The sequence below is a fragment of the Brassica rapa genome, chromosome A04 (genome assembly GCF_000309985.2).
Source record: "Brassica rapa cultivar Chiifu-401-42 chromosome A04, CAAS_Brap_v3.01, whole genome shotgun sequence".
Lineage (NCBI taxonomy): Eukaryota > Viridiplantae > Streptophyta > Magnoliopsida > Brassicales > Brassicaceae > Brassica > Brassica rapa.
The window spans coordinates 4,677,560-4,689,844 of NC_024798.2; the positions used below are offsets into that span (position 1 = coordinate 4,677,560).

At 37.6% G+C, this 12,285-nt stretch overlaps 1 protein-coding gene across 2 annotated transcripts; it reads left to right on the plus strand.

The window, feature by feature from the left end:
- Positions 1 to 229: 229 nt before the first annotated feature.
- On the plus strand, positions 230 to 10,808 carry LOC103863459. Of its 2 annotated transcripts, none has more exons than XM_009141200.3 (2): positions 230 to 8,619; positions 8,725 to 9,723. In XM_009141200.3, exons 1-2 carry the CDS (start codon positions 8,565 to 8,567, stop codon positions 9,633 to 9,635), a joined length of 966 nt encoding a protein of 321 aa, XP_009139448.1. In that variant the 5' UTR covers positions 230 to 8,564; the 3' UTR covers positions 9,636 to 9,723. The 2 variants fall into 2 exon arrangements, with proteins under 2 accessions (XP_009139448.1, XP_033145932.1); XM_033290041.1 differs by having other exon boundaries at positions 948 to 8,619; positions 8,955 to 10,808.
- Positions 10,809 to 12,285: the final 1,477 nt, after the last annotated feature.

A 12,285-nucleotide genomic window follows, 5' to 3' on the forward strand; every position in this document is an offset into this window, starting at 1 on the left:
TCACAAGGATACCCATCTGGTCCCGGAGATTTGTTAGAAGGCATTGCAAACAACACTTTTCGAATTTCCTCCTCTGTGACATCTTCCTCCAACTTCCTACAATCTTCCAAAGAACATCTAAACCCAAGCAGATTTTCCAACTCTTATGTAGTAGTACCCTGATAGTTTACAGGATTCTGATTGAGAAAATCCGAGAAAAACTTCTCTGCCTCAGCCTTAATTTCACCTTGACTAGTGACAGTCCTCCCATCTGAACAACGAATCTCCCTGATAGAATTTTGAGCCTGTCGCGACCTGACAGCGTTATGAAATGTTATGTTATTTTGATCTCCAATCTCTAGCCAGTGGAGTTTAGCCTTTTGCTTCAGATGATCCTCTTCCAACTCCGCCACATGAAGCCATTTCTCATAAGCCTCTGCTTCTTCCTTTACAAACTCTTCACTTGGATTAGAAAGCGTTTGCTTCTGTTTTACACACAGAATCTCATGAGCCTCTTTTGCCCTTTTCGAGAGATCACCTAGCTTCTCCCTCCCTAAATTTCGTATAAGTGGTTTCAGACTCTTTAATTTCTTAGAGAACCTAAACATAGCTGAAGTAGAGTGATACAACCTCGGCGTCTCATCCCAAAACTCCTTCAACATTGGTAGAAAACTTGGCAAACTCCCAATAACATTAACATACTTGAATGGTCTTCTAATTTTCTCACCTTGAGGCAATAGCTGAATCTTGCAACGCATATGATCAGAACAGCCTCCTGCTTCAAACACTGAATAAGCACTAGAAAACCTTTGCAAAGCTGAGTCATTTATATACGCAGCCATGTGGTGAGCACAAAGCGAACTATTTTTAAAATTATAGTATTAAAAGTTTTAAAAATTATTTTTGGGGTTTTATATGTTATATATATATATATATGTTAATAGCTAACCAATTATAGTAAATATTTTTGTTTATAGTTCTATAATATAAAATTTTGTGTATAATAGTATTTATATTATCTCAGTTTTTAAAATATTTATTTCTTTTTATTAAAAAGTATATTTTATTTATTTTTCTACAATCACCACAACTATAAACGGTAGCTATCCGGTTTTTGATTTTAGAGGTTTAAAATGGTGTAAGATAGTTTACAACGTTTTTATGATTATTGTAAAATGCGAAAAAGGGTACTATCCGCTGCATTCCCGCTTAGCAACAAAACTAAGCAAACCTTAAATAGTTAGTGGCTCGACCAATTAATGCGCCCAACCCTCAAGTTATGGGCTCCATGAAAGCATATGTAAATTGGGCTTTAGTTTTTTTTTATCTCGTTTTGAATTCAACACCAAACAAGCCCAAACCTGGACACGCAGAAGAGGGAAGATATAGTATACACGCGAAACGGTCGAGAAAGGTTTCCTCCAAATCAATCGAATGATGTTATCTAGCACCACACCACATGTCCAACAATATTGCTTAGAGATCAGAAACGTTTGATTTTAACTAACTTTGTTTGTTTTTAACCTTTTGCCCCGTTTGTTGTCATATCAGAAAAGCTGGAGTGCTTCTTGTGATAAGACTTTCCAACACATTACACTTTTTTTTTTGGTAAAATGTTAAATTATTATTATATCAAATTTTCAATTATTTTACAAAAACACAAAAAAAAACAAGTAATAAAATGCATAAATATAAACTAAACAGAGCACCAAGTGAATAAGCAAATTCTATTACGACAGACTAAAACCGTCAAGGCGAACCGGAGTTAGCGTAGCGTTGATGGTCCAATGGAAAGTATGAGCGGACTGAGACCCCGGTTGCCGCGAGCTCCCAGAGAAAGGCGGCTCAAACCTTTATGCAACGGGTAAAACCTACAACTTTCGAAAAACCCAATCATCAATACCTTCACAAAGAAACACATCACGGAACATCGAACCCATTCAAAATCACCACACCGACAGCACGAAAAGGAGTCCTCTAACAGGCGGTGCCATCGTTCGAGGAGAAGAACTGGAGATTGCTGTTACCAACCCTCTAACCCCGGGACCATATACACCCATTTAACCCACCACATACGCAGAGTAATGGGACTTGCCGGACACACCTTCTCCAGAAGAAGCGACCTTCGAACTAGCAAGAGGCCCAAGTGCCAAACTAACTACAATCCACACTTAAAGGACTGGGCTGCTTACACAGAAGCTACACCACCACAAGATGATGATTTATTTTGGGAAAGAAGAGAGACATACACGTTGCCACAATCAAGAACCCGACTCTAGGAGACATAGACACCAAAGAGACGCGGATGCTGTCTCGTGACCCTTCACGCGCTGCCACTGAAACCTCCAAAACGCGGCCGACAACACCGAAAGAAGAAGCTTCCCACACGTACCCACGACTGAGAACCAGCCACATGATTTCACATGAGCAAGGCGGATCCGGATGGGACCAAGAAACTGAGGTTAAATCCAAGCCAAGAAGCAGATACCTCACCGCAATGATGATACAATGAAGAACCGCCGGACAATAACCTCATCTGGACTCTACGCGCCCGACAAACTTCTGGCCGGAACCCTAGCTTCGAAAAAAAAAGGCAGAACACTCCATCGATCTGAGCAAGCATTAGAGAGGATTGATGCCGGTTCAAGCCCTCTCTTCTCCACAGTCTTGGTACCGACAGATCTATTGAAAGATTTCCTGTGAGAGACGGCACCGACCACCCACAAGCCGACTCCGTTGACATTCCTTCACTCCGAACGTCGTCGTCACACCAGTGTTTCCACCACACAAGCCAAACCAGTGGATTTATCACGACTAGAAAAGTGATTTGAGGAGGCGTTTAAAACCAGAGCTTCAACAAGACGTAAACAAAGAAAAGAGAGAATAAGTTAGCTCCCGACGATGGTCAAAGGAACCACCGCCGCCGGAGGCAAGACGGATTAGGGTTTTGTTTCAGAGGATTTGGAAGAAAAGAGAGAGAAGAGAGAGGGATGCCGAGCACAAGCATCCATTACAAATGTTCACTGCATTATAGCATATGCTCGCTATTTCGTTGACATTATAGATTCACAAAAAAAGAAGACATTATAGATTGACATTTAAATCCTATGTGCTCTGCTAGCTTAAACTCTATAAAAATCTAAGGAACAAGTGATGAGGAATATATGCGGCCGCGGCACCGCCTTAGATTCTCAAGCAAGACTCAAAATATATTTGAACCAAAATGAACCTTACTTTTAGACTCAAGTTCTAGCGAGGCCAAAAATTCTTTTGTGAATAAAGAAAACATGTTGTGCATAAAGTTCATAATATTATATTAACAAGGCTGTCATGTCAAAATTAGGACAACTTTTCTCCATTCCTTCTTTAATCTTATAAAGTTTCTCTTTATTATTTCTTAAAGTTAGGCCGTCTTAAGGAGAATTATGCCTTAATTAAACTAATTCCTCATTGATCTTTCTCTCTCTTTGGTTGTTTTTCCCCACATGGTCACACCCAGGAGAATAAAGATGCTTATCTTGAATGCTTAGAAATCTTTATTAAAAATAACAAATTGGGAACCCCTTTTGAGTAGATAATCCCATTTATACTTGATTTGGTGATAAGACTGTTTATTTTTGAAACTGTTAAAAAGATTCTTGATGCTCTTCTAAAACCACTGGTAAAACCGTAAAAGTCATGCAAAACACGTATGACTTTTTAAATCATGCAAAATTCCAATTAGTTTCAATCTAACTTAAGACAAGCAATACCTTAGTTTTTCTATAAAAAATTGATGCAAAACGTTTTGTATTAAGGCTAATTTCTTCAAAAGTTGATGTAACATTAGCTCAAAGTTTTAGTCAAAAAACATTAACTCAAAGCTTTATCAAGCGGGATGGAGAGACTGGTCGAATTTAGGATGTATTTTTTCTCTCGAACATTGGTCCTTTAAAATCATCTAGGGTCTGGTCCTGGCTAAAGCATATTCACATTTTGACTATCCTGGTCATACACTTTCTTTAAAGGATTGGCTTACGCTAGCGACTTTTTGTGTGACTGAGGTTGAATGCTTTTGTTGGGGCAAACAAAATTAGTTTCATTGGGTGTGCCAGAAGAAACTATCTATTTTCCTTTTCTTTCTTTGGTTCAAAACACTTTTGCATTTAAATGATGTTCGTCTCAACTTTGTATGTCTTATGGGTCTTACTCATAATTTCCCTTTCTTCTCAACATCCCCACCTCCCCCCCTAATAAACACGGCCAGCATCATGGAAAATAGCTAAGTTGGTGAATTTGTATAGGTTTTGTTCTGCATAGTGTTCTAAAAATTGTTTTACACACTGCAAATCGGTCATAAACAAAACCATTTTCTAAACCACCGCCTAAGCATCTAACTAGGCATTAATCACGTATGAAGCTCTAATTGTCGGTTTATAATTTGTTTTTTTTTTTTTTAACTTTGGTGCAACAACTACATGCCGCCTGTTTCAGTTTAACGTAAAAGAAGCAAATTACTCAGTAAGTAATTTTTAAAATTTGATTCAAAACATTCTACGTTGTTTTTGTAAAAGGCCAAACTTATCAAAAGCTGGTGGCTACATTGGCTACCTAAATCTTTAGCATGTGGGCTAGAGCGACGGGTTGATTTCACATTCTGTTCTTCTCGTAAACGCAAGTGCTTTAGCATATGGGGTCTGATCCTTGTCAAAGCAAACACATTTGACTGTTGTGGTCATACACTTTCTCGAAAGGACTGGTTTATGCAAATAGATTTTTTGGGTGGTAGAGTTTGAAATCTTTTTGTTAGGGCAAACAAAGTTTTCTAATTTTTATTAAAGGAGAAAATAATTGATTGGGTGTGCCTGAAGCAACTATCTATATTCCTTTGCTCTCATCAGTCAGAAACACTTTTGCATTCAAATGATGTTGGTCTCCCTTTGGATCTCTTTTGGGTCTAAGCTAATAAACAAAACCCCATTTCCTTCCTTTTGTCTGTCTTAAATCTGGAAGAAACAGTTGATGAGTTTGTGTTTATTCTCACAACTTTTCTATTTTGGTCCCACAAGTCCTCTGTAACTAAGCATTTATCAACTTCTGCATAAATTTAAACGTCATTGAAACCCCGAAAATTTGAACAAAGGGGGTCTTTGGAAATGAAATGATGTATTCCCTTGGTAATGGTCTGTGCATATTAGGTAAGCAACGTTAAAATATATAGTCCTAGTAGCATTCATGATTTAATGAAAGAAATAGAAGCTCTCTTGTGAATGGTGACTTGAGCCTTAACGTTCAAATTAATTTCGTGTCCTCTTATATTACAGATACATATATATGTTGTGTAAGTTCTAGGTTGAATCAATAAAAGAAAGACTAAAACACTGCAAATAAAACTAAGTGAGACCTACTGTCCTTTTAATATTATTTTTATCAGTTTTGTGAATAAATAAATTATAAAATTTTAATCTTTATATTTATAATACCTCAAAACTCTGATTTTTTGTTTATTTGATAAAAGAGAAAACTCTATAAGCAAAATATTTTAGGGGCCTTCGCCCGTTATATTCTTCTGCTTGCTCAAGTAAAACCCTTAAGCATACTTATATTATTTTGTCACCTAAAAACAAAGAATCGTGTTTGATTTCTAAACGTTCACATACTTTTCCTTAATAATGATTGATGGATCATTGCTCTTTTTGTTTTATGGCAAAACATATTTGTGTTTTCCTCATTTTGAATTTATACACATATGCATGGTTAAGTGATACTTTAGCTTCTTTTATAGAAGCATTGGCCAGAGGAAGTGAGTGCAATGGTACTTGTTGCAGTGAATAGTGGCTTTCAGGTGAATGCTTACATAAAAACACGTAAAAAGCTGCAGAAAAGATGATTGGGGAATGTAAGGAAGATTTCTTGTTTCTTGTGAGGATATTGTATGAAAGTTATTCTTCAATTTTCCCTCATACGAAAAGATAAATTTATTTACTATTTCATTAGTCTTTCGGGACATACATATCTATAGTGGGAATATAGCTTATATGATTCTCTTACCAAAGTGTATAAATCTTATTGAAGATTCCAAGGCAAGTTGAATGGTGGTGCATTTTTCTCTTCTTTCTATGCAATGGCATGCTTCATGTGTGTGTGAGAGAGAGATGTTTTCATCAAAGTAGGAGTATAATAGATAGGTAAAGCTCCTTGTACCAATTACTGCAATAATCTCATGTTTGAATAATCCATACGCGGAATCATTTTTTTTTTTTTTTGGTAACAATGCTAAGACAATCATAGAGAATCATTTCTTTTTGTTCATTGATTTACATCATTCCTTAATCACTGTTTTTTTGGTTATAAATTCTTGAAAGATTGATAGGCATCTACAATTTTAGCTTTGTGTGCGTATACATATAGTGTTAATGTGCAATCAAGTTAAGATATTAATGCATGGCCTGGCATGTTTATTATTGGTACGAGAATCAAACTTTTCTTCTGTTATGTTGCAGTTATAAAATAATTGAATTCACAGTTCTGCTTTTATGAATAAATATATCTTGTTTTCTTGTTTTTTTTTCTTTCTTGTTCTCGAATACGTTATGTTCTTATATTTTGATTTGTGTTCCTGTTACTGATCTGAAACTTATTTCATTAGAACATGATTAATCCGTGTTCTTATGGTGAGGTTCTTAGCTTCGACTAAAAACCGTTTTTTAGCTTTTAATTAAGAAAAACCAAGAACCATCTATTAAATAAGAGATATAAGAGCTGACTCTTAGCCGAAAAGTGTAAAAACAAAAAAAACAAAAAAATATCAAATCATGAATTAATATCTCCAAATTAAGAGTTTGGATTAATCATGCTGTTATGCGCATGAAAATGATTGGTCGTGTTGGTAGCATATACAATCAAAGACTATCCCCACCAAGGTCCAGGAGACTAGCTTGTGCGCTTTCTTTTATTATTTTTCTTGTTTCAAAACACCTTCGTTTCCTCTTGCCTCTCGTTTTAAAAATGGAATATATGGTCCAAAAGCTACGCACTCTTACGAAAGGAACGAAAGTGAATGATACATATATATATCTGTGATGGGCCAGATGGTTTGGTTTGCTTTTTAATGTTTTGATAAATTAGGAGCTGATCTTAGGAGATTACGAAATCGCCTATAATATATTTGGATGTAACTACTAGAAAAAATATCATTTATGTATAAATTATATTTCCTATTTTATTATGTAAGAGTTTGATAGACAAGTAATGTATTTGTATAAATAAGTCTATTGGTTACATTAATAAAATGAGAAAAAATATTTTACGAGTTTTCTTCAAACTTATCATGGTATCAAATCCATAGATCTAATTACTACCGGACCGGTATTGTTATTATTTTTTCTTTAAAAAAATGGTTTTCATTACGTAATATTTTCTTCCAATGTGTAGTTCTTATTTACTACTTTCACTTCGTGACGAGTTTTGATTATTACAATTATGTTTTCTTTTCTTTGAATTTTTGTTTTTTGAAAAAGGCTTCTTTTTCTTTGATTTATTTTCTTATGGTTATTTTGCTACTATAGTTGGAGTTTCCGCCATGGGTTCGATTTCTCTTGGCCACCTATAGACGCTTTAATTGGCAAAAAAACCCGGATTTCTGTAGGTCTCTTGGTGATTAGTTCTTGGGCCTCAAAAGCCTTTGGAATCATACCAAGATTATCAAAGAAAAAAAATGGTTATTTTGCTTCTACAAAAAAAGACGTGGCCTCATACTACAAAGTCAGTGATTGATAATATTATTATGGATTATGAGCATGGACCATTGATGGATCCGTTCATGTTCACTTGTGTAATATTTTCTTATTCAATCTTCATGTGGCTATTTATCAATTACAACTTCGATGTAGTCACGAATGTGACGACTCCAGCGGGTATATACGGATCCAGTGGAGTGATGTTTTGATGATGTTGCTGTGGACTTTGAGCATGGATCAGAAATGTTCGTTCAGTTTACTTTGTAGCATGAGACGATGAAGATACACAACTACTACGGTATATTTTATTGCGATGACCATGGTGAGGTATAAACGATATTGATAACTTTGGCGAGGTATAAATACTACTGATAGCCTTATGATGAGGTATAAACACCATGAAAATGATTTGATGATTGTCCACTCTCATACGTGTTATCATATATAAGTTTGTGGGAGGGTATTAGGAGATCTTGGAGGATTACAAAATCGTTTATAATATATTTGGATGTAACTATTAGAAAATATCATTTATGTATACGAGATAGCCTATAATATATTTGGATGTAACCATTAAAAAAAAAATATCATTTATGTATAAGTTATATTCCTATTCTATTATGTAAAGAGTTGACAACTTATCTAACCAAATAATTTTAATTCTCTCTCGCGACAAGAATGACGATATAGGTTTCGATGGTTTTCCGACGATGGGATCCGGGTCTTTGCTTACGAGATTAGGTCGTCACGGGGATTCAGGAACACGCTTCTGATAGCCAGAAACGAGGATTTCAATCGGATCACTTGGGGATAATTTTGGGGTTCAATAAGGATATTTGGGTGAGGTTATGGAAAAGCAAGATTTCGATGGATTGGATTGGGTATCCGTTCGGTATCAATATGGAATCGTGGAACAATAAAGGTAGTCTTTTGGTTTCTGATCTTCTCCAATATCTTAGATCTGAAATGATTGGAGCTTTTTCTATCTTTTCATTAATTATTGTGGGGATATCACGACATTTTCAAGGATTTGGTGTGTGGGGGGCATGGATGTTATGGGATTTTTTGGATTGGAGATCAGAAAGTATCAATTTGCAGAGATATGGGTTTATGGGGAAAGATCTTTTGCAGGAAATCACGGCCAATAGGGGTCAATATAAGAGTTTACTTGAAGCACATATTTGCTCCATCACTCTTTCATCATTTGACTATAACAGCGATCAAAAGCTGATCCTTTTTTCTGTTATCATGACACAGAGTCAACTCTTGAATAACAATGAGGTACTGAAGAATGGCGAGGGTATGCGCAAGAAACTGAAGATCTCAGTGGCCCATTTCGACAACTCGGCCTTGATCAAGACATATTCCAAAACCCTGATTGGAAGGTGTATGAATCCAGCAGAGCAGCAGATGAAGGCACTGTTCACTAATCTCCCGAAGATATGGAAATTGGAGGAAAGAGTTACTGGTATGGATTTGGGATTTGGAAAATTTCAGTTTGATTTTAAGACTGAGGAGGAGCTCGAAGGGGTACTGAAGCAGAAACCGTTCCACTTTGACTATTGGATGCTAGCTTTGGCAAAATGGCAACCAAAACAATCTAAGGCTTTCCCATCAGAGATCATGTTCTGGGTCCGCGTCATTGGTCTACCGCTGGAGTTCAGAACGGTCCCTACTTTTGAAAGTATTGGTGGTGCTTTGGGAAGAACGGTGGCAGTGGACTTGGATCAGAATCGGGTTCAGGTAGTGATTGATGCTTTCAAGGAACTGTGTTTCGAAACAAGCATCGATTTTAAAGGTGGAGAGTTCTATGAAGAGGAGGAAGTGGCGGTTTCACTATGCTACGAGAAGCTGTTTGGCTATTGCAAACTCTGCGCTTGCCTATGCCATAAGGAGGAGGTTTGCCCAAAGGCTCCAAAAACGAGTCCGGAGCGATAAAGGGAAATCAGAGAAGGGAATGGAGGATGGTTTGATGAGGCGAAGCATGATGAGCGAGCTAGGAGCTACAAGGGTGTAGTTATTAACGGTAACATGGGACAACAGAATAAAGAAAGAGAAGAAAGGGAGTATTACGGGAAGGGCAAGGGGAAAATGGCTGACGTACAAGATTCCAAATGGGTTAAGGTGGCGGAGAAGGGACATAGGAGACCTTACAACAATCAAGGAAACTACAGGGGAGATGGTGAGGGCTCGAGGTACAAGCCTGGTCGAGACGACGCGAGAAATGATAACTCGGAATTGGGATTTGGAGTCCAAGAAACTCGGACTGGAATTTCCTCGGGGCAGTCTGGAACAGTCCAGGAGCAGAGGGGGCCACCTAAGGAAGATAGAGAGGAGGGGGAGATAAATAACAATGGTGAGGAAGATACGAGGTTGCCTTCCCGAGAATTTCAAATGGAGCTAGCTAAGACGCAAGCGGAGGGGACAGAGGTGATAGTGGGAACTACTGATGAGGAGAGGGGCTTGAACATGATCAATGGAATGGTTGAGAAGCGGGATTATACTGAAGAGGATCTAGAAATGGAGATAGAGGCAATTAATGCTACTCTTCTGGAGAATGGTGATGATATGGAGGAAGAAGAGGAGTTTCAGACACTCTCGGAGGAGGAAGCTGAGCAAGCTTCACGAGCTCAGGTACTGAGTGAGCACGCGCTGGAGGAAGAGAAGATGGTGAATGGGGAAGCTGATGGGGAGAAGGGCACGGGACCAGAAGTGGGAGCGACGAAGCAGGGAAACCGCAAGAGGCTTTACAAGCCTTCAATTAGTACTGCAGGGAGCACCAAGATGAGATTGGCAAGTGCACTGTTGTCTCCACGCAAAAGGGCTGCGGCAAAAATGGGGCCTCGTCAGGGAGATAGCAGCAAACCACCGGAGAGCAAGGGTCCTTCAAACCCGAAGCTGGTTAATCTTAAATTCTAAGTTTTATGGATCACGCCTTTTTTGTAACATTAAGCAAGAAGGATATGGTTTGTGGGCGGGTGTTTTTATTTATTCGAATAAGCTCTTTGAGTATTGGGATATTTTTTGGTTTTACGGTTATAAGGAAAGTCGTATTTGGGGTTTTTCTTTGGATTCTTGTTATGTTTTGGAATAAAAAAATTTTCTGGTGTTCATCGTGCTTCCGTCCTATCTTATGGCATTGTGAGAATGGCTACCTTATGGTGATGTGGAAATATGGAAATGTATGGATGTTGGTGTTGGTGATGACCCACTTGGATACTGTTGGTGTGGTCCTCAACATGTTGTGGTTCGCTGGAAACGGGTTGAGTGAGACAGAATTTGTATACTGTGTGTTGTTGGCTATGTATTTGGATGCAGGGTGGTGTTTTTCAAGTAAGTGGCAAGAAGGGGAGAGTTATGGTGCACAATGTAGGAGGTCCTTAACGACTTGGAGAAGAACTGGGAGAGTTATAACACGAAACTCAGTGGAGGTTCATGGTTATCCTTTGCTGGGTCCTGTACGGTGCTTAATGGAGTCAAACATAGGACCCAAAGAAGGGTCTGATCTACAACACGGATGGGATTTATTGAATGATCAGACGGTTTTAAATAGTAAAAAGTTTCCACCTTTGTTTTATTTTGCTATCATTTGGATGCAGTATGATTAGAGTTTGTGGAACCTTATGGGAACTAGAGTTGTAGAGATGCATGTAAACGTAATAAAACGATTGTATATGGTTCTTATTTCCTATAATTCTCCAGATTGCCTCTATAAGGAATGGTGGAACATGAATTTTTTTAATGGAATAACGGGGTTTATGGTTCTTTTTAGCTCGCTGATTATAATATTGTTTCTGTGCAAGGCACTACAAGATGGCTGGTCAAATTATTTACATGATGAAGTTATTCATTTTTCTCGTTATGTTTGTGGTTTTTGGAATTTTCAGTTATTTGGATATTACTTAAAGAGGGCTATCTTCTCGGACATATTGGTACTTCCGTTTTGGATTCTATTTTGGAGAATATTGAGAAAGGATATTTATAATGGTTCCTATCAGGATGATGGTCTTACGGGGAGTAAGATGGTGTTTCAGATGGTTACTTTAATGGGTGTCTTTAAACCTGATTTTTCATGCTCAAAAGAGCAACCAAATCATTTTAATATATGAAAATATTAAGTTGGAATTGCAGAGGACTCGGGAGTCATTGGACCATAAGTTATCTTCGAGAGATATGGCATCAACATCGACCAGACTTTCTATTCTTATCAGAAACGAAACAGGATTTTGATTTTGTACAAAGATTTCAATCTCACTTTGGGTATGATAGTCTGGTCACTGTGGATCCTTCTGGAAGGAGTTGGGGGTTGGCGGTATTTTATAATAATGAATATCAAGTTAAAATTCTATATTCTAGTAATAGAATGATTGATATCGAAGCGGTGGCCAACGGGAAACAAGTTTTCCTTACCTTTGTCTATGGGGAACCGGTTCAAAAATTAAGAGATGAAGTTTGGGAAAGATTGACCCGGTATGGTTTATCAAGATCGGAACCTTGGTTTATTATAGGAGATTTAAATGAAATCACTGGGAATCATGAAAAGGATGGGGGTGCCGTGAGATGTGCGACTTCTTTTATATCTTTCAAT

Bases quoted from the DNA above. Each gene is read 5' to 3' on its own strand.
- LOC103863459 (XM_009141200.3), top strand. From the start codon at position 8,565: ATGGATTGGATTGGGTATCCGTTCGGTATCAATATGGAATCGTGGAAC. The intron at 8,620-8,724 runs GTAGTCTTTTGG...GACATTTTCAAG, and splicing joins GGAATCGTGGAACAATAAAG to GATTTGGTGTGTGGGGGGCA.